The sequence below is a fragment of the Bidens hawaiensis genome, unplaced genomic scaffold (genome assembly GCF_021521415.1).
Source record: "Bidens hawaiensis isolate Kalapana, Puna unplaced genomic scaffold, B.hawaiensis_p1.1 tig00012327_1, whole genome shotgun sequence".
Classification (NCBI taxonomy): Eukaryota; Viridiplantae; Streptophyta; class Magnoliopsida; order Asterales; family Asteraceae; genus Bidens; species Bidens hawaiensis.
Window position 1 is genome coordinate 306505 of NW_027492002.1, and position 21775 is coordinate 328279.

Genomic DNA, 21775 nt, shown 5'->3' on the forward strand with positions numbered 1-21775 from the left:
ATTATTCTAAGTGTTTGATTTCATTTTTAAGATTTACTAATATGTGTAATTGTGTTATTTATTAAAAAAATGTTTAATATTTTTAGCGTTTCGGCTAGTCATAATTAGATGTGGGAAATATTCGGTAAATCATTGACTAACCATCTTTTACAATATCTGGAATTGTTTTTAACCGAAACTGATCAGTTATATAAAAATAAAAACCGAAAAAATTAATCATGAATTAAATTTTTGACCCATGACTAAATTGAACCATTAAGTAATGGTTTAAAAGTTTTGTACTATACCACATTTGGTTGGTAGGTCCATGTTGTGTTTGGTGAAAGTAGTTAGAATTTGAAATTTTAAGTTATAGTTTGAGTTCAAGCAGGTAGTTGGAGTTAGGTTTCTTATTTCAAACACTAGTTTTATTAGTTATAACTATATTTGAATTTGGATTTTGGTTTAGTTAAATATGCAAATACTTGTAATACATAATGTTATTTGAAACCGGGGTTGGATCAAATCCAGATGGAATTAACATGCTAAACGTGAGAATCAAGTAGAGTAATTATATATACAAGTAGAGTAATTATGTAATTACTCTATGATACGTGAGAATCAAGTAGAGTAATTATGTAATTACTCATAGAGTAATTATAATTACTCATAGAGTAATTACATAATTACTCTGACTTATATATATAATTACTCTACTTGATTTTTATGTTTAGCACGTTAATTTCATTTGTACGTTAACCTTCCTCATTAGAAACCTAATACCTAACTTCTGGTAATAATAAAAATAAAAAATTATTTAAAGATGTTGGGCCTTGAAGCAGCTGGTAAGGTTGCTACTTTGTACTCTAAAGGTCATTGGTTCTAGCCGTGAAACAACCTCTTACACAAAAAAGTGTAGGGTAAGACTGCGTACATCAGATAACAAAGTGATCCGACCACTCCCAGAACCATGTGCAAACGCGGGAGCTAGTGCACCGGGTATGCCGGGTAAAAATCATTTAAAAAAACTCTTATGCTTTAAACATTATAAAATTTATTATAAAAAATTCAGTCTCACATTAAATCTTTATACAATCAAAACTTTAGAGTGTGAGTTGATTACTCAAGCATTTATCGATTTATATTAAGGATTGAAAAAAAAAATGTAGTTTTTAAAATACCTCTTACATCAGGATTTGAAACTATACACGTTGTATTTATATTATCTACATAAATACACTCATTCTTTTGATTCGAGAAGATACTATATGTCATTATATGATTATATGAGTCGTATGTACATGTTGAATGACTTCTCCATAACACACCATTGTATTTATGCGACCCGTATAACTATATAAATAATAGATTGTACGAATCAAGTGATCAAAGATCCTTTCTCCCTTGGGCTATGAATATCATATAGGCTTAATAGTTGTGTGTTGAACGACAGAGGATCACGGAAATACCCGATCGACCCTACTCGAAACCTGAAAAAACCCCGATCAAATTCCAGACTATACCCGAAACCGGTTGTTACCCGACCCGGTTTTGACTTTTATTAACCATATCCGGAACCTGTTCATACCCAGTTTCGGTTTCTGAAAATTTCCGGTTTGTGCACTTCTAGTTGTTAGTTGAGGTGCACAAAAAACCCGAACCCTGAACCGGTTTATTTTATACACGGGTTTTTAATACCCGAACCCGTACCCGACCCTACCCGTAGGGTACTGATAGGGTATGCATTTCGGCACTAAAACCCAAACCCGATTTGTACCCAGTAATACCCGAAAATCCGAACTCGTTCTATACCCGGAACAAGGTTTTTCCACTACCCGAAACCGGGTATTTCAAATACCCGATGTATACCCGAAAAATACCTTAAAAATACCTAAAAGATACCCCTAAAAAGTGCACCCTTCAAATAATTCAATCTATACCCAGAAAAATGTCCAATATAAACCCACAAATACGGTTTCAATACCCGAAAATAAAGTAATCGAATACCCGGTTCTATACCCGAACCCGGCCTAGTTTTACCAATACCTGATTTTCCAATACCCGGTCATACCCGAACCCGGGTATTTGAAAAACCCGATTTGTGCACATCTAGTGATAGTATTTTATTATTTTATTGGGCTTGTTATAAAAAAAAGCCCACTTATTACCGGACCGGACCCATCGTCTCAACCCGACCCGATCCAACGTATTGAATACTCCGGGCACAAATTGCAATAAAATGATTAGGGTTTATATAATAATAATACATACAGACATATATACATACATCTCCATTTCTAATTCTAATTCTAATTCTAATTCTGATTCTGCATCAAACAATTATTTACGAATCAATGAGTTCTCGTGACAACGATTCAACGGCGCCTCACCAACGGCTTCTCAGCAGCCTCGTCGTCCGGCCATCCGACAGCGGCGGCGGTGGCGGTAGCGATTACGAGCCCGGCGAAGTCCGCCGTGATCCGCCGCCGTATTCTCGTTCCGATCGGTTTCCTGACGATAGCCACGGTTCGTTATATTATTAATTGTTTATTCATTACGTTAATTTATAATATTATTATTATTATTATTCGTTGTTTTATGTTATGTTATGTTTAGTTACGTGTTTTGTTTAGATCTAGCTTATGGAATTGATTGCGTGAAATGAATTAGCCCTAATTTATTAGATGTTGATTTTGATTTGTGCTTGATAGGATTGGTAGGGCTGTAAACGCACCGAACCGAATTCGTTAAGCTTTAATTGAACAAGCGAACGTGTTTCTTTAATAAGGAAGTATTCACAAGCAAACACTAACACAAAAGATGCTTTATTCGATTTGGTTAACCAAGTTTGTGCTGGTCTTTTGTTGACATTATTTTTTATATACTAAATTTACAAATAGTATATTTGTTTTATGCTTTTATAGTTAATAATTTTGCTTAAATCTATATGACAAGGTTAGAAAAGTTGTTAAAAAGTATTAAAAACCTTTAATGTACTAACAGAAACAAACAATTAACGAATGTAATTTGATATTAACAAACACATTATTGAACGTTTGCAAACAAACACGATTGAATGAACATGGCCTTTGTGTGTTTTTGTTTTTCTAATTTTTTATTTACTCTTAACGAATTTTCTTGTTTATATTCGTTTTTTTATTAAATGCACAAACATAAACTAACTTCTCGCCTGAACAGTTTGCTGAATGTTTGGTTCATTTGCAGCCCTTGATGGGAGATTACTTAAGTTTAAATGCTATGAGAAATTTACTAAAATTTGAGTGTGATGTAATAATTGTCCTGATCTTAGATGCGGTTAGGGGGGACACATGATACAATTTATACACCTACATTTAACAATGATTTAAGCATGTTATCCTTTTCTAGCTTTGTAGGACAGTACCTTTTCTGATCGTGGTGATCATCTAGCAGACATAATCCTTTTGGATTTTTCTGTTGCTTGTTAATTTGTAAAAGACACTGATATTATTTTTGTTGTTTTAACTTGTTGGTCAGATAGTGATAGTCTTGTATATATCAAAAAGTAATCATTTATCATGACAAGTGGTGGTGTTAATTTATAATTTATACATGCAAAACACGTGCGGATTTTTAAAATGTTATTAACTTGTGGATATATTTTATGGTAACTTGTGGTATTTTTCATGCTACTCAACTTCCAACGTTATTCGCGAGGAATCTTAGCAGTATGAAGCAGTATTTTTATTGCTTTGAACTGGTTACGATGTGTGGAGCCGTACTCAAACCGAGTGTTGCATTTGTCATTGACTATGCTATTGTGTTTTACAGCTGAGAAAAAAGATGACTGGTGCAAGAACTTGAGGTCTTGATGAAGCCGGTTATTTTGTTTTGAACGGTGGTGTATCTGAATTTGGTTTTGGAAATTATTTTTTGGGGGTTTGAATGGGGAAAACATATTTAAAGGACGTTAATGCCTGGTCCAGTTGGGTTTTAACAGGATTACTAAGCTGTCATTCGGGTTTTATATCTGTCATTCGGGTTTTATATGTTTGGGTCTAGTGATTATGGTATCTATTTCAAGTTGTATGGAACATCTTGAAGATTATGTTCTGGACTATCGGGCAAAGTACTTGATTGCAGGAGAGTTTCTGGTACCAACAATTTGGTTCAAAAGAATAACTGGGACCTCATTTTTGGCCATTGGAATATCACGGTGGTTAATCAGTTAGTTCTTAGTGTATATGTGATTCGGAAAGAGGGTTTTGATTTGTGAAGGATTATTAGGGTTAAAGTTTTATATTTAGTGATTCATGGGTTGTATACTTGTATTGCTGCTTCACTGCAGGTGATTGTACAAAAAAAGATGGATATTTTTGTAATGCTGTTATTGGTAGTTGCTTCTTTGGTTTTGGGTATTTGAGAAATGAACCGGGCTTTCATATTTGAGGTTTATTATATGGTGAACATGGACCCACGTGTATATTCAACTGGTTTTTCAGGGTATAGATTGCGTACAGATTCTGAATCACCTGTACGTCGCCGAAACAGAAGCCATCACTACAGTCCTGATTTTGATCGTTCAGATGCGGGCGTACCTGCACGCAACAGTGGATTTGGCAGAGGGAGAGAGTCTGGAAGGTATCGAGATTATTCACCTCCTTCTTATGGTCGTGGTCGGTTTGGTGGAGGTAGCTTTGGCGGTGGCAGATTCGGAGGTGGCAGATTTGGCGGCAGAGGATTTAACGGCGGTCCAATGGGCGGCCGTGGTTTCAGAGGCGGCGGTGATGTTATTCCCAGAAATAACCCTAATGTCTGTCCACGTGAGGGCGATTGGATGTGCACTGATCCCACGTAAGCTCTTCATTTGTTATCATAATATTATTTGTAGTTTTTGTTTTAAATGTTTTCGTTGGTATTTTATGATTTTATCTCAGATGCAACAATTTGAACTTTGCGAGGCGTGAGAACTGTAACAACTGCAACCGGTCCCGTTACGCGCCACCTGGCAGTCCACCTAGGAGAGGGTATCCGGGCCCACCTTTGATGCCTCGTCGTTTTTCGGGACCTCCACTGGATCGGTCACCTGGAAGGTCGTTTAACGGTTACAGATCACCACCACGTGGGCTTGGTCGGGAGGTTCCTAGAGATTTTGGGGCTGCAGGTCCGCCTTTGCATCATCCTCGACACGAAGGGCGGTTGCCGAGGGACCATCACAGGGCCGACTACCTTGAAGATGATTTGAGGGATCGGAACCGGTTTGATAGGCCACTGGCGGAACCAAACTGGGGACAAGACCGAAGAGGGTATGACAGGCGACCGTTGTCTCCATCTGGACCAGCAGTGCAACCAGCGGCTGTGGGCCGTGGTGGCGGGAGGTGGGCGGCTCATGATGAGAGGGAACGGAGTAGGTCTACGGTTAGAGGCGGTGGAGGGAAAGAGTTTAGGCGGGATGGTTACATGGATAGGGGACGAGAGGAGCGCAGAGGCATGGGTCGTGAACCGTATTAGGCAAGATTGGTTTAGTTGTGCAGTTTTAGAGAGGTAATGTGTACTTGTGAGCCATATACTTTATATGTTGTGTTTGGTGGTTGTGTTTTAGCTGTTGAACTTTGCATATCCAGTTTTACTTACTATCTTCATTTTTCAACTCATTTACTTTTAAGAGGTTTGATAACTGGTTTGGGATTTGTTTAATTTGAACTGGTTAACAGAAACCGGGTTTTTTGAACATGTTAATAACTGTTTATTTACTGTTATAACTTGGTTTTTGACCCATTTATAACCCCCTTGGTACGTATCGGTGTTGGGTGTTAAGGTTGGATTACTCAACTTCTTTAGTTCTTGAAATCACGACTTCCAATTAAATCTTTCGTTTCTTTTTTATTTAAAAAACATGTATTATAAGGGCACGCTTGAGATTGAGTTTGAAATATGTTTATTGATTTATTGATTTTTTCAAAAAATATTTAGTGAAGGTATTTATCACTTTCATGAATATAATTACACGGATCATGTCGGTAAAATGCTAAAGCTTAAATTGGTAAAATGCTAAAACTAATGTAAATATTACTGCTCATTTGGATCGCCCCATTCGTTGTTATGTTTTCAGAGCTGTGTGCATACTAGATGTGATTAGTTAATACACTTATCCTGAGAGATAAGTGTATGTCATATATGTTTTATGTGAAAGATACGAATGATTGTTTGTCGGTACGTGAACGATTTTCGGATATTGCATGTACTGTCAGGTTATAATTACATATATGAATCTTATATATAATGTATGGATGATATATGTATGATTGTATGTTATGAATGAATATAAGGGATGGCTAGGTACATAAGAAAGGGACTGAGCCCTAATAATACTTAAGGCAGAAAGGGACCGAGCCCTAATAATACTTGAGGCAGTAGGGCGTAATGCTCTTTAAAACGTATAAGTATGTAAATTATTGATAGATGTAAAATATGTAAAGAAAGAATAAAAGAAAGAATGAAAGAAAGAATGTATATATTTATATATGTACGAAAAAAAGATGAGCAGGTTAAGTATATAATATGTATCTTTGGGTGCGTATGTATAAGTAGTTGAAAGTATTGTATGTTACCTGATTAACTAGAACTTACTCAGCGTAGCTGACTTTAAGTATGCACGCATGCTAACAGATTGAGACAGCTGGTTTGAGAATGACACATGACATAATTGAAGAGGCTGGCATCTGAAGATTTGTCATGATGTTTTGATATTATGTTTTTAAAAGACAAGTTAAGAATGTTTGTAATGAATGGTTGACTATTATTATTATTTCATGAAAGTTTTAATTAACGCTGATATTTAGAACTGTGTTTATGAGTAAATCCAACACCAAAGTAGGGGCACCGGTAACGGGGCCTTACAATCTTTAATTTGAGTATGGTATTGTTATATTTTTTTTTCAATTAAACAATTTAACATGTAACCTATATGTGTTTTCTCAATTCGGTTTTGACGGTTTAAAGTTAAACCGTGAGCCAAACCGCTAATAACATTTTGTTGTTGTTGAATACCGAAACACACATTTGAAAATTTAATTTGAACCGTTATTAACAATTTAGTTTCACGGATGGAGCTTTAATTATAAATTTACCATCCGGTCAGGTTTTATATAGTCGGTTTCCGGTGTAAACTGCAAACTAACTATTTGCTATGGTTTAAAAAATTAGAAACCCCATTACCAAAAAAGGAAAAAACCAACCATGAAACCAAACCGATGATTTAGTAATTTAAATGGTTTCAAGGTTTCATGTAACATCCCGAAATTTCTAAGAATCATAATTAATATATTATTTATTTAAGATGGAAAACATCCCGAAATTTCTGAGAATCATAATTAATATATTATTTATTTAAGATGGAAAAGTTTACTTGAGTTTATAAAAAAATAGTAAAATAATAAAGATGGTAGATGTTAGTTCAGTGTTTGAAATATTTGATAGGAAATTCGAGATCGATCCCGATAGTTCATGGGGACACGATTCTGATCTTGTATTTGTACCCGATGGTGTTTACTGGAATCTTGGGAAGATGCAGGGCAACAACTCGCTTTTCAGGCAATAAAACATTGTGGTTAACTCAGTTTGGTGTAAGATAGCAACAAGATTTGTAAATTTTGACATTTAAAAGATTTGTAAAATGTGAAATTTAATAAAAAAAAATTTAAAGGGTATGAGTTGTAGAATATGCAGATAGATTGTGATTTTATACCCAGGTATACAACTACCTATAATGTCACAATATCTGATAATGCAAAACTAAATTTGCTAAAACAACAATCAACAATCTTATAACAATAATAATACTAATAATAGTTCTATCCAAATCCTCGATACAGAAACACTCCCGAGTGGAGGATACAAAGCATGTTCTAGCATGATAAAACATACGACACAAGTACTAAAGACAACATGTTCCAACTTATTACAAACCAAAACAGAAATGCAAAAATCAGAATGTATATACATTAATAAAAACGCGTTACTCGTCATCTTTGTATGGATACTCCTCGGGAACCTGTTTAAGAAGCTTCACCTGCAACTCAAACGCATCATCTCCTCTAAGCATATCCCTAATCCATGTGACTTCAGTCTTCTTCGACACCTAAAAAATGTGACAAAATAAGTATTAACTCAATGTAACTTGATCCCAAGTTTAACGTGAGAAAAATGTGACGGGCCGGATAAAACATACCATCTCTAATGCTCCCCTAACAACTCCACTTAAGATGTTGCAGTAATATAAACCTTGGCAGGTGTCCGGAAGCTCAACAAAGTCTACAAGCGGGTTATCTTCCAAAATGAGACTGCAACAAGCTCCTTCAGTGTCCCAGTTACTTACAGATGCGGTTACCCCTAAAAACATTTTAAAGCCCACCTGTTTGGATGCATTGTTAACACCAGAAATATAGGCATCAATAACACGTTAATTGGATGCATACTGATCAATAAAAACATAAGAACAATACACTTTGCATTACAGAAAATAGTTTGTATGGTACATATTGTGTCCAGTAAAAGTCTATCTCATGATTGTTAAAATGTTTATAGAAGTATGCACTGCCCAAATAGGCCCAAGATGGAAAATACACACATACACACACAAACACACACATGTATACACATTACCGATGTTCATCTGGCAGAACACAGTTTTTAGCGAGAACACGCAGCAGGGGTGTGTTTCTTAACCATACCTGAATACCGAACCCGACCCAGTATGACCCGAGACCTGATTAAACTAAAACCAAAAGACCCAACTCGAATAAGCATGTAACCCGAACCCGACATCAGCAGAATCGGTCGGTGATTGGTTGAATTGTCCAGCTTCGGGTTAGCCCGATAAACCAGAGTTTTGTTTTTGAAAATCCCAAGTCCCAGCATCTGATTACCAGATATGTATTAAGAAAATGTGAAGAATTTAAGTCAATGTTTTCATAACCGGATCGAACATTGAACCGGAAGCCTTACTGGTTCACTGGTCGGACCGGTTCGACCGGTTGAACCGGATCTATGAACCGGTTATTTTTTTATTAATTTAAATTTAAAATATACAATATTTTTCATGTAGATCGGTTTTGTAAACAGAAGTCCAGTTTATTTTGTTTCAAGCCTTTTAAAGAAGCCCAAGCCTAAATATAATACTTCAGCCCACTTTTGTTGGTAGGTTAAATAAAGTTCACATTTCCTAAAAAACTCTTGAAACACCTGCCGTCATTTAACAAAACATGACAGCTTTCTCTCTGGTGGTGCAAATCAAAGGTTGGTGGTCTGGATCGAAGGCTGATCAAAGTATAAATTGAAGTCTGGACGCTATCCATGTTAATCAAAGGCTCTGAAGTTGTAGATCTTTGTAAATGGAAACCTAAATTTATCACTTCCGGTCGAACCTCCAATTCCGGTTCGCCGGTTCGATCGCTGGCCGCTCATAACCGGGCGGTTCTTTGTGAAACGATCTAACTATACACAACCGAACCGCCATCTACACCGATCTCCGGTCCGACCGGTTCGGCCGGCCGGTCCGATCCGGTCGTGAAAACACTGATTTAAGTGAACATTGAAGATTAAAGCCAGTCTGTTTGACCTCTAAGTCAAGAATGTTCAAATATCTTGTTACCTATGATATACTATGTATACAAAAGGAAGAAACTTTTAACTAATTTTACCCAAACCTGGCCCAAAATTATCCGACCCATTCTACTCCAAACCCGGATAACCCACTCACAAATTATAAGAAAATGATTGAAATACAAGTCAAATTCACCTCTTCTGGAAATCCAAAAGGAAAAAAACATATTTATATGTGTTTGTTTTAACTTCAAGAAAATGAACCATTAATCAAGAAACAAAACAATTCGAGTTTGTTTTTTTATGTTATCGCAGTAGTTTGTGAGCGGTGGATGCTTTTGGCTAGTCACTTCATAAATATTTATATGTGTCATATGTGTGTGTATAAAATTTTAATCATGTCCTAATTTTAGCCCAATACCCAATAACAAGTCAAGATATGTTTAAATAGCTTGCGACTTTAAACTCGCATAAATCAGCTAGTTTACAAACCGAGTCAGCTAGGCCTGGATCGTTTACATACCGATCCAGCTAGACTCGGCTCGTTTACAAAACAATCCGAGCATGATCAGACCTTAGTTCGGCTCGGTTTGGCTAGTGAACAACCCTAATATACATACTCATGACAAACAAACAAATAAGCAGATCAAGAGAGAAGATAGTAATACCTTAGCAATGACTTCAGCACTTTCCCTAAAATCAACACACCTCGTCACATTAGACTTGGCAAGAAACTCGTCAATCAACCGGATTCCAATATTATAACCCCTAATCCATCAAAAAAAACGCCATTAAAACAACTCATCTACCTAGCATTTACATAAAACAATTCACACTCGTCTTATATATAAACTAAAAGCATAAAACACATACATTTGATCGAGCTGCTTATTAACTTCCTCAACCTCTTCCAAATCCGTAAGCAACTGCCTCACTATCGCCCCATACGTCAAAGTAAACAACTCAGCGTTCTACAAACAATCAGAACCAACAACAAATTATAATAAACCTAAATACAAATTAACAACAAAACAATCAATTCCCAAACGTTACCACGCGCTCGACGTTGGCGAATATGGCGTCACCGGATCTCGGAACAGCGGGAGCCATCGTAGGTCAACGATTAGATAACAACTGAACACATGGCAAATTATTCTAGGTTATATAACATTGATAGCATAATAATAATAATAATAATAATAATAATCAGATCTAAATCCTGAACACGTGGCAAAATAAATAGATTCAAGCTAATGAACAGAATGAAGTAGTAATAATAATAATAATAAATTTACATAGAATCAGGCATCAATAGTGAGATTGAGAGAACGAACCCTAGAATATGTGCGATGATAGACGGGTGGAACCCTAAATCATGGACTTTCTAAGTGGCTGGTAGTGGTGAGAGTGAGAATTGGGTTAGATAATTGTAGCCAGTAATCGATGTTTTGAGCGGCTGGTAATTTTGGATTTTTAATTTTATTAGGCTAGATGGGTCATACATATATATATATATACACACTAGACGAGTGCCCGCGTGATGCAGCGGGTCTTTGAACGTGGAATCTATTAATCACGTAACAATTATGAGTGTTCATGGTTCGGTTTAAAACCTTGAAACCGTTTAAACTGGTCATCGGTTTGGTTTCCCGGCTGGGTTTTTTACTTTTAGTCGTTTTTTTTTACTTCCTTTATCCTTTCAAGTATCATATTTTGACTTAGTTGGAATTGATGATACGGTTATATTAATAATCATTTTAAGCAAATTTTATTAATAAAGCTTAAACTCTTAAACCAAACTAGAACCAGAACGTTAATTACAGTTTGGTTTTAATTTTTAATTGTTTAGTTTTCGTTTAAAAACAACCAAAAACGGCATTGAACACCCTACGTGACATATTAATTTTTTCAATTGAAAAAATTATAATAATATTATATACAAATTAAAGAGAATAAAATACTCGTTTTTATGGTGCAATATATTTACAAAAAATATTAACGTATGAAAAACTTATTGTTGTTTAAAAACCGTGGGTGAGAAGTTGGTTTAAAGTTAAAACTAAAAATATGATATGGTTAAAGATGAGGGTGCAAACTTGTAAGTTGAGTGAATTGTGTTTAAAAGACAAGTTTACCCTTAATTACACATGTACTTCATGCTTTAAGTGTTGTAAATTACTTAAAAATGGGTGTCTTAATTTGTCCTTGTTTTGTGTATTATATATAGTATATATATATATATATAGGGGAGAGTTATCCTAAAAATAAGAAGTTTCCCTAGACTAAGAATAAATCGTAGCCATTGAATCATATCAATCAATGGTTGAGATTTAAAATTCCCAAAAACCATCATAGTTTTCTAGAATTACTCTTTCACCATTATAACCGACATAGTTTCCTATAATCATTCTTTCACCATAGGTTTTAATGCCAAATGTCAAAATTCTATTGGTTCTTATTATTCTTAGGAAACAATTTCTTTTTATTTGAACATTTTTCTATATATATACTAGTTTTTATCCCCCGTATTACGAGGGTTGCTTTTATTGTATGAAAGTTAATAATATACTTATGGTTTGATGATAAATTGTTTCACATAAATGAGATGTTATATTCCGGTTTAAAAGTTATATGGTTTTGATGAGGCCCTAGACCCGTTTATTCTTTTTACTATAAAATTGGTTTTTTTAATTATAAATAATATTTATGAAAGTTAATAATATACTTATGGTTTGATGAGACCCAAGACCCGTTCAATTTTTTACTATAAAATTGGTTTTTTTATTTAAATAATATATATATATATATATATCTTTTTTAAAATAAATAAGATATAATTTTTAGTATATCCTATTTTATAGGATTTTTACATCAATAATTTGTTGAGAATATTTTTTTATTTAATGAGATGTTATAACCCGTTTAAGGAAAATCTGGGTTTGATAAGACCCATACCCATGAATTCGGGTCAAATGCATAAAAAGCCTCCATTTAAAAATCAAGCAAATCTGGTGACTCCAAAAAAAAGGGGAGCGACCACATCGCGACACGTATGATTTTTATGTTTTCGTTTATATATATTATAGATATATATATATATATATATATAATAAATTAAAATAAAATAGTTCGAGCTAATCGAGCGAGCTCGAGTCGAGCTAGGCTCGGCTCGTTTACAATCAAGCCGATTTCGAGCGAGCTTTCTTCGAGCTTTTTTCGAGCGAGCTTCGAGCCGCAAGCTTTTTGAACAGCCCTACTCATTTGGGTCATGTCGTCGGGCCATAATCACATACAGTCTACGCACGGTCCACACAAACAGGTTGGCTAATAGAAATATGACGCAGTACTGCTATATACATAACGGGTCATCCGAGTCATGATATGCCTAAAAGAATATCGACACTCATATGGTTTAAAATAACAAAAAAATACTTTATTTTGAATACGATTCTATTTTCAACAAAACTTGATAATAAGGCCATATGTAGTGGGCGTGGGTTTGGGCGAGAAAGGGAGCGAGCACCCCCCCCCCCCCGACGATATGTGGGCGAATTGGGGCGGGGGCGGGGTTATATTGTCGCCGAGTTATGAGATAAGTAATAATATTTTAATCATTTGACCATTTGACAACGGTCAACAATAAAAAAAAATTAATTAAAACAATATATTTATATATCTATATAAACATAAACTTTCTTCTTCATTTCACATCTATATAAACATACACCTTCTTCAAAAAATCTAGCAAAATGAATCATAGAAACAATCCGAACCAACCGAATTCCGTGTAACTCACCGCTACCATGAGAGAAATCATCAAAAAACACAAAAAGTGTGTCGAGGAACTCAACGATGCCATGAGAGAAACCAACAAACAACACAAAAAGATTGCCGCTATGTTGAAATTGCGGGAAATGAGTGAAGAATACGAATCCCTCAAAGCGGCCGGGTTACACGAAGAAGCCGCATTATTGCAACAACAACGAATTGAAAAATGCGTGAATATTATGGATATTAGTATTTTTTTAGTTATGTATTTTTTTGTATTTCTTTTTAATTTTAATGCATTTTTATTTAATTATTTAAATAAATTGGTTTTTATTTGTTTAGTTTAATTATAAAAAGAAAATAATAAAAAATATATTGTGGTCTCAATTTGTAGTCCCTACACCATTACACCCCAAAAACAAATTCTCACTCCTTACTGACTGAGCGCCACGTGTCACAATTCGCCCCCATTTGTAGCCCTCCACTACACATAGCCTAATTGTATATTATCACTATTCATATCCCAATTCCAAAATTATGTTTACCATCAAAGTACACTATAAATAAATATTCAAATTTTATTGTTCAACATGTGTCTTTTATTACCAATCACATTCATACCTCAACAACCTTGAATATTCCAACTTTGAATAGATGAAATATGTCTAGGACAAAACACGCATTTTAACCCGCAACACGTTTAACAAGCTTATTCCGAAACAAAAACTACATTACTGTTTACAAACCAACATTCTTCTTGTAACTTGACTCATGTATCGGTGTATCACCACTTCTTACAGGCACGCCCTTGAGCTTGTAGATGTCGATGATGGAGCGCTCTACAAAACCAACAAATGCATCAGAATCGTATAATTTAAAAAAAAATAAAAAAATAGAGACAAACAAATGCATACTCACCAATGGGACACCATTTTTCGCTCGTTCTTCAAGAAATCTTGATGGCTTATAAAAGTCACTGTATTTTTCGGACCATTTCTTGAGACTTGCATATATGTGTTTAGCCCCAACTAAATCTCCCCAAAACACAATGCCACCACTGCAATAAAATCGCAAAAAAAAAAAAAAAGGGTTATCTTTGTCAATTAACATGAAAATTATCAAACTTTAATAATATTAGTAAAATATTTAAAACACGAATGACTAACCGGTAAGAAGGAAAACTCATTCCAAGAACCGAGGCAACATCAAGATCGGATGCCCGAACCACAATGCCTTCGTCTAGAACACGACATGCCTCGTTCACAACCGGAAACAATATCATTTCAACTATTTCTTGGTCGGTAACGGTTATAGGCTGCATATACATATTTCAAGAAACAGTCAGACAATTTGAGTCACGTGTCAAAACGGGTCATTTTCTGTTGGGTCAAAACAGGGCCGGGTCAGGCCGGGTTGACCCGCAAACACCTCCTGACGATTTGACCGGTTTGAGAAAAAATACAACCCAAACCAACTTATAATTTCTTGATTTATGGAATAAAGCAAGTACCTTTCCTCCGGGCATAATGTTGACTAGTCTTTGAGCCTCTTCTATAATCGAGAACACTTGGTGATCGGGTTTTGGCTTGCTACCTTTCTCATAAAGATAATATCCTTTTCCATTATTTTTACCTGAAAAATTAATCTTTTTGTTAAAAAAAAAAAAGATCCCTTTTTTTCAAGATTATTTTTTTTAAGATTATGATAAATGAATTGTTTTTTAGAGCATATTCAAGAAATTACCATTTCGTCCACTTTTTATCAGAAGGTCAACAATAGGAGACCGGAACGTACGGTCAGGAAACGCATTGGCAAATTCTTTGCCTACAGCTACAGCTACACCATATCCAGCTAAATCTTGAAGCCTGAGTTCACAAATTCATACAACGTTCTTAATTTTCAAACTCTCATTGTTTGACTATCAAAGTCAACTTCTTAGTTTTCAAGTGTAATCTTACATAGAGCTTGTGACAAATTAAAGAACATATAACATGTTCTTGAAATGTCCATATTTAGGTATATGATCAAAGATCAAGAATCACTGAATCGTTTCAATTAATATAAAAAAAGTAGTGTTTGCATCAAGACAGAAGGCAAACGGACAACAGGCTGCGCCGCTAACCCTTTTGTTTTGACTTTGGAAGTTAACAAAGTGAAGTTGAAAACCAGGTTGTTTGACTTTAGAAGTCAACAAAGTGAGAGACTTGCTAAATATTAAAGCCTAAAATCACAAATTCATAAAACATTCATGATTTTAGTCATTGGTGACTTTTAAAGTCACGCAGCGTTGCACAGACATCGTGACAAATTAAACAAAGTATCTTTATTTGTATGTTTCTTAAAATGTTCTATTTACACACATGAGATTGTACATTACCTGATTTTAAAAGAAAATTATATCAGTTTTAAAGTTAAAAAAAGAGGCGGTTTGACTTAAGAGAAAAACTTACTGGAACGGGCCCATGGGGAGTCCAAAGCTAGTGATCAACCGGTCAATTCTAAATATATCAACATCTAAATGAAGCAAAATATGTGCACCCTGTGTGTACGGAAAAAAGGTGCGATTAACAGCAAATCCGGTACAGTTTCCCACCACAACAGGAGACTTTTTAATGATCTTTCCAACTGCCATAAGGTCTAAAATCGCTTGTGCAGATGTCTTTTCGGTTCTCACTATCTCCAGCAGAGGCATAATATGAGCAGGGCTGTAGTCATTTTACAGAAAAAAATAAAAGTAAAAAGATAAATGTCAGTGCACCTCTAAACTTTAAATTAATTATATTTCAAGTTACTTACATTACGCCTTTACAGCAAAATATTCAAGAAATCGTAACCTGAAGAAATGTGCCCCGATAACTCGATCTTGAGATTTTATTTTCTCTCCGACCAAATTTAGATCAATGGTAGATGTGTTGGTTGCCAAAATGCAATGAGGGGGGCACGCTTTCTCGATTTCACTAAATATCTTTTGCTTCAGTGGAACATTCTCAATAACCGCCTGCAATAAACAAAATTAAATGAAACATCATAGTGCGGTAAATTTTATAAAGTTCAAATTTTTATACTTTTAGGATGTAAAAGAACTAATAAAAGACGGTCTTTTAAATAAAACCATACCTCTATAACCATATCCACATCTTTGAACTCTGAGTAATCTAATACACCTTTAACCAACGATAAGGCCTTTTCAGCTTGTGCTTGTGCTAGTTTCTTCCTTGCAACCAACCCTCGAACATTTGCTACCAAACAAAGTGTTACCATCGTAAGTTTTTCTGACAATATAAATCTCTTATATAACAAAGAATAAGTTAAATTAAAGGTGGAAAGATAGCACATTGTGTAAAGTTCGTATGGTTCAGTTGACTTGTAATGCTTTTTGTCCAAAAAATGTTCTTTTGTAAATAGTTAAGAAAAGTTATATAACTTCATAAATAATCTGATTCTTGAAAAATATTTGACTCATAAACACATTCTTTAGTAAAAATGGCCAGAAAAGCCACCTCTAAGTTACATAATCAACTACAAGATTTACAAAAATATAATAATATTTTACCTGATATTGTTTTAATTCCCTTTTGAAGATACTCAGAGTTGACTTCCTTCAGAACAACATTTATGTTACCGAGAATTAATGCAGTAGCTATTCCTGACCCCATTAGACCTCCACCAATCACAGCAACCTTTTTAACAGGCCGTGGCTTTAGACCAACATCGGTTACTTTAGGCACCTTTTAATGAAAGAAAGGTCAATTGAGATTTTGTAAAAATTTAGCATCTTTTTATAGAAAAAGGAGAAAACTTATTAAATTCGATTCTACCTTTGAGATTGCACGTTGTGCAAAGAATATGTGAACAAGACCTTTCGCGGTGTCGGAGAGAACAAGCTCATTGAACACCTTGACCTCCTGAAAAAACAATATTTTATAACAAATTTAGCTTGTATAAATAGATGTAAAAACTATCAGTTGGAAGAGATAGTGTTTAGATGTGTATTTGGTACTTGAAGTTGTAATGCTCCTGTTAGATGAGTTTAAGTAGGCATGTAAACGAACCTAAAGAACGTGAACAACTAAACGAACAAGGTTTTCTTGTTCGTTCGGTAAGGAAATGAATGTGTTCGTGTTTGTTTATGTTTGTTCTTTAAAAGTATAAAGTATAAACGAAGTTCATGAACGTAAACAACGAAAATAACCGAACATAGATTAACAAAGATAAATAAACGAGCTTAAACAAAGGTAAATAATAAACATAAACGAACACACGTAAACGACAGTTCACGGACATAGATGAACTAACGATACACGTGTTCATGTCAATCCACCTAACTAAATGACAGAAGGTTTTGTTCATGTTTCATTTGTTTATTAGATAAACGAACTTCATGCCGAACAGTTCATTGAACGTTAGTTCGCTTGCAAGCCTCGATTTAAGGATGTGATAGATAAAGTAATGGTATATAGGTAATTTTGCTCCGTCTCTCAATAATCAATTTAATATTATAAAATGAGAATACCTTCAAAACGCCAGCATATCCACCACGAACAATCCCTTCCTCAATCACATCAAGACATGCTTGATGTTGTGGCATATTAGGGTACGACCGCTTGACTAATTGTCTAGCATTTTTAATAATCTCACGGGCTTCTGAAAGGGAACCAATCTTATCCGTCCGATGAAGAGAGCGGACCCACGGCTTACGGGCCTCTGCTATGTCTAAAGCCCATTGCCTAGAAACCTTCAATAAATCTTGAGGAGGCACAATTTCATCAATGAGACCGAGCTTTTTCCCTTCCTCCGATAGTATCGGTTTAGACGTCTACAAACAAAATCCTTTAGTTAATATCAAACGTAATGATAAATTCACATTATCAACTAAAATTAAACATGTTGAAAACGATATGTTTGGATGTGAGCTCACCAACATCATATCAATTGCCTTTGACAATCCCAAAAGCCTGGGAAGTCTTTGGGTACCTTTAACACCATATTCCATTATTTAATAAAATAATATTAATAAATTATCGATAATAAAGCATCCTAAACGTATATGTACCGTACCTCCAAAGCCAGGCATAACTCCAAGAGATAATTCAGGCAAGCCAAGTTGAGCACGCGGAGCTGCAATACGTGCATGACAACCCTGCATAAACCGACAAAATAAAATCATAAAAAAGTTTTTATCTTTTTTAGAAAAAACTGAACTTGTGAACAAACCATTGCAACTTCTAGACCACCACCGAGTGCGAGTCCTTGTACCGCAGCAACTATTGGTTTCTTGCAATCTAAGCATACCCGAAAAGAAATAAAAATGTGTATGTGTGTCAACGAATGCATACTATAATAATGCATGGTAAACTATAAGATTAAGTTTCTATAAAGTAATAAACCTTCGAGTGTGTTGGTCACGAGTTCAACGGATACATCGGGTAGATGAGATATGTCTCCTGCCATGAAAATGGTTAAACTTTTAACCGCGTGTTTGAGAAATACGATCAGTGAAAAGGGTAAAAAGGTCAAATATGAAAAGATATGTAATGAAGCTGTTACCGGTCTGGTGAACTTTCAGAAAAACATTGATGTCGAACCCACCGGAAAATCTACCGTTGTTGCCTTCATAACATAAAAGAAAACAAATTTAATAAAAATAAATAGATATATATTATATACTCTCTTTAAATTAATTAAAATGGACAAATATTGTTTTATGAATTACCCCTTGTATGGATATTGCATTTGCTCGACAAAAAATCAAAAGATTGTTCAAATATCCTAATGTATGAATTGAAAATGTTCCAACTTTTATTTAGCATTCCTTTAGAATACAAACTATTACTGAATCATGTTATCATATCATAATAACCAGTTTTATCAAGCACCCTTCTTGTTAAAAAGATGTTTACTGTTTAGCATGTTCAATTTTGCTGTTCGGTATCAGTTGTATCAAAGCCTAAAACCCTAATCATATCTTAACAGACAAATTTGATTGAACATAAAAATGTTGGATTAAACGCATTATCAATCACTTTCATAGTTAGGTTTTACCAAACAAATCCTAAATAAAACAAACACTCAATTCAATGAAACAGAAAGGTCAAGATTCCAAGATTATCAAGTCTTAGCATATAAATAATAAATCATAAAACGTTCCGATTCAATAAAATTATAAAATTATAAGCTTGGATTAAAGTTATTAATTACCAGTCAAAACTATGGCTTTTACATCATCTCTTCTTGTAGCCTCTGCGAATTTCTCCTTCAATCCGGCAAGAACTAATTAACACAATAAACCCAAATTAATAAACCAATTACTAATAAAAACAAAAAAAAAATGGAGCAAAATCCAAAACTAGCAAAGAACTATAAAACAAATCCAAACTAGCAAAGAGCTAAACAAAACCAATAATTAATCCAGAAATATGAAAAAATAAAAATAAAAACAAAAATTGGGCAAAATCCAAACTATCAAATTAAGAAAACCAACAATTAATCCAGAAAATTAAAAAATGAAAGAAAAAACACCAAAAATGGGGCAAAAATCAAAACTTGCAAAGAACTAAACAAAACCCTAATTAATAAATGAAATCAAACAAACTTTATGCAAGTTTCTCTTTCAATCCAACAAGAATTAATTAACACAATAAACCCAAAACAAAACCAATAATTAATCAATAAAAAAAACCAAAATGGGGCAAAATCCAAACTTTTTAAAAAACTAAAAAATAATAAGATCAAATAAATTATATGCAAGTTCCTCCTTCAATCCTGCAAGAACTAATTAACACAATAAACCCAAATTAATAAACCAGTTACTAAATAATTAATTAAAAAAAACCCAAAATGGGGAAAAATCAAAACTTTTAAAGAATTAAACAAACCCCTGATAAATAAAAATCAAAGAAAGTACATGCAACAAAAAACCCATGAATAAAAAATGGATCTTGATTAATAATATTAAGGTGAATGAAGGGATAAAGCAGGTTACTTGGAAGAGCTAAAGCATTAACAGGTGGGTTTGAGATGGTGATCAAAGCAACACCATCAGAACCCACATCCATCTTCACACTCACAATTGGTTGCATTTTTTGTGGATTTTTGGTTAAAGTGAGTGAGTCTATGAAAGTCAATAATGGAGTGAAGAAGGTGATCATGGTGTTTATATATATTGGAATGACTTAATTACAAGATTGGCCCTTGTTGCTATGTTATGTTATGGTTGTGCAAACGGGTCAGATTCGGACTCGTTTAATGGTATTCTTAGGACCTGGAATCTGACCCTGTTGTAAAAAACTGGCTCGGTTTATCTAGAGAGAAACTGGTTAGACCCAACCTGGACCCAGACCCGGACAGGGGCCCATTTAGTGGTATTCTTAAGACTCGGGACTCGACCTATTGTAAATAGCCTGGTCGGAACGATTTAGGTCTCGCGGGTGTTACCTGGTTTATGTAAAGAGAGAATGGTTAGACCTGACCCGAACGGGACCCATTTAGTGGTATTCTTAGGACCCGGGACCCGACCCTATTGTAAATAGTCGGGTCTGGAAGGTTTGGGTTTCGTGGGTCTTACCGAGTTTATGTAAAGAGAAAACGGTTAGACCCGATATGTACCCGGACCAATATAGTGGTATTCTTAGGACCCGGGACCCGACCCAATTGTATATAGCGGGATCTAAAAGGTTTGGGTCTCGTGGGTCTTACCCAGTTAAGTAAAGAGAAAATGGTCGAACTCCGATCTGAACCCAGGCTCGTTTAGTAGTATTCTTAAGACCCGGTAGCCGACTATATTGTAAATAACTGGGTATGATTAGAGTCGGGTCATTCAAGTCTTATCCAGATAAGTAAAGAGAAAATGGTCAGACCCGACCCATATTCGTTTAATAGTATTCTTAGAACATATAAACCGACCATATTATAAATAACCGGGTCTGATTGAGGTCAGGTCTTACGAGCATGTGACCTGGTTTGTGCTCACCTCTGGTTATGAATTTAGTTATTTTTATTTGTTGAAAAATGATTTAATTAGTAACTACTACCAAACTTCATAAAAAGTTGTTAAAGTCTATGTATGAGCATTCACATTCATTCCGTGTTAACCTTTTAAAAGTTTTCCAAGTCCCATTTTCTAAAGACCATATACATTTTTTATTATGCTACTAACTTGACTTTTAGTTGGGCGAATGTTAATATTTATTTTTATTAATACATAATATAAAAGTGTCAGTATAGTAAAATAGTGAAAAATGCATATTGTTTGGTAACATGTAACTTTGTTTTTATGTAACTTAAGTTTGTTTAATTCTTCATTTGTGTTCACATAGTTCTACATGTATAATCTTGTAAGTTAACATTTAGGAGAGGCTGGTACGATAAGGGAGTGTAGACGAAGGTCCAACATGAGTTGGGCTACAAAGAAAGATGTGGAATATTAGGAGTTAACGGTTTGATTTTG

General features: G+C 34.7%; 3 protein-coding genes across 3 annotated transcripts; 1 reads left to right on the top strand and 2 right to left on the bottom strand.

The window, feature by feature from the left end:
• The first annotated feature begins 2293 nt into the window (after positions 1-2293).
• LOC143540722 (uncharacterized) lies at positions 2294-5703 on the top strand. The gene is made up of 3 exons (XM_077033706.1): positions 2294-2505; positions 4461-4812; positions 4896-5703. The coding sequence occupies exons 1-3, from the start codon at positions 2334-2336 to the stop codon at positions 5467-5469; spliced, it is 1098 nt and encodes a 365-aa protein (XP_076889821.1). The 5' UTR covers positions 2294-2333; the 3' UTR covers positions 5470-5703.
• A 2086-nt stretch (positions 5704-7789) lies between these two features.
• LOC143540700 (uncharacterized) lies at positions 7790-10737 on the bottom strand. Its single transcript, XM_077033686.1, has 5 exons — positions 10615-10737; positions 10435-10532; positions 10230-10329; positions 8189-8371; positions 7790-8098 (listed from the first exon to the last, which is right to left on the bottom strand). The coding sequence occupies exons 1-5, from the start codon at positions 10669-10671 to the stop codon at positions 7976-7978; spliced, it is 561 nt and encodes a 186-aa protein (XP_076889801.1). The 5' UTR covers positions 10672-10737; the 3' UTR covers positions 7790-7975.
• A 3194-nt stretch (positions 10738-13931) lies between these two features.
• On the bottom strand, positions 13932-20458 carry LOC143540723 (peroxisomal fatty acid beta-oxidation multifunctional protein AIM1-like). Its single transcript, XM_077033707.1, has 18 exons — positions 20312-20458; positions 19528-19599; positions 18877-18939; positions 18717-18773; positions 18544-18611; positions 18388-18469; positions 18248-18303; positions 17843-18145; positions 17148-17234; positions 16883-17057; positions 16447-16568; positions 16164-16327; positions 15780-16034; positions 15073-15194; positions 14840-14961; positions 14496-14644; positions 14248-14386; positions 13932-14168 (listed from the first exon to the last, which is right to left on the bottom strand). The coding sequence occupies exons 1-18, from the start codon at positions 20406-20408 to the stop codon at positions 14124-14126; spliced, it is 2178 nt and encodes a 725-aa protein (XP_076889822.1). The 5' UTR covers positions 20409-20458; the 3' UTR covers positions 13932-14123.
• Between the last annotated feature and the right edge of the window lie 1317 nt (positions 20459-21775).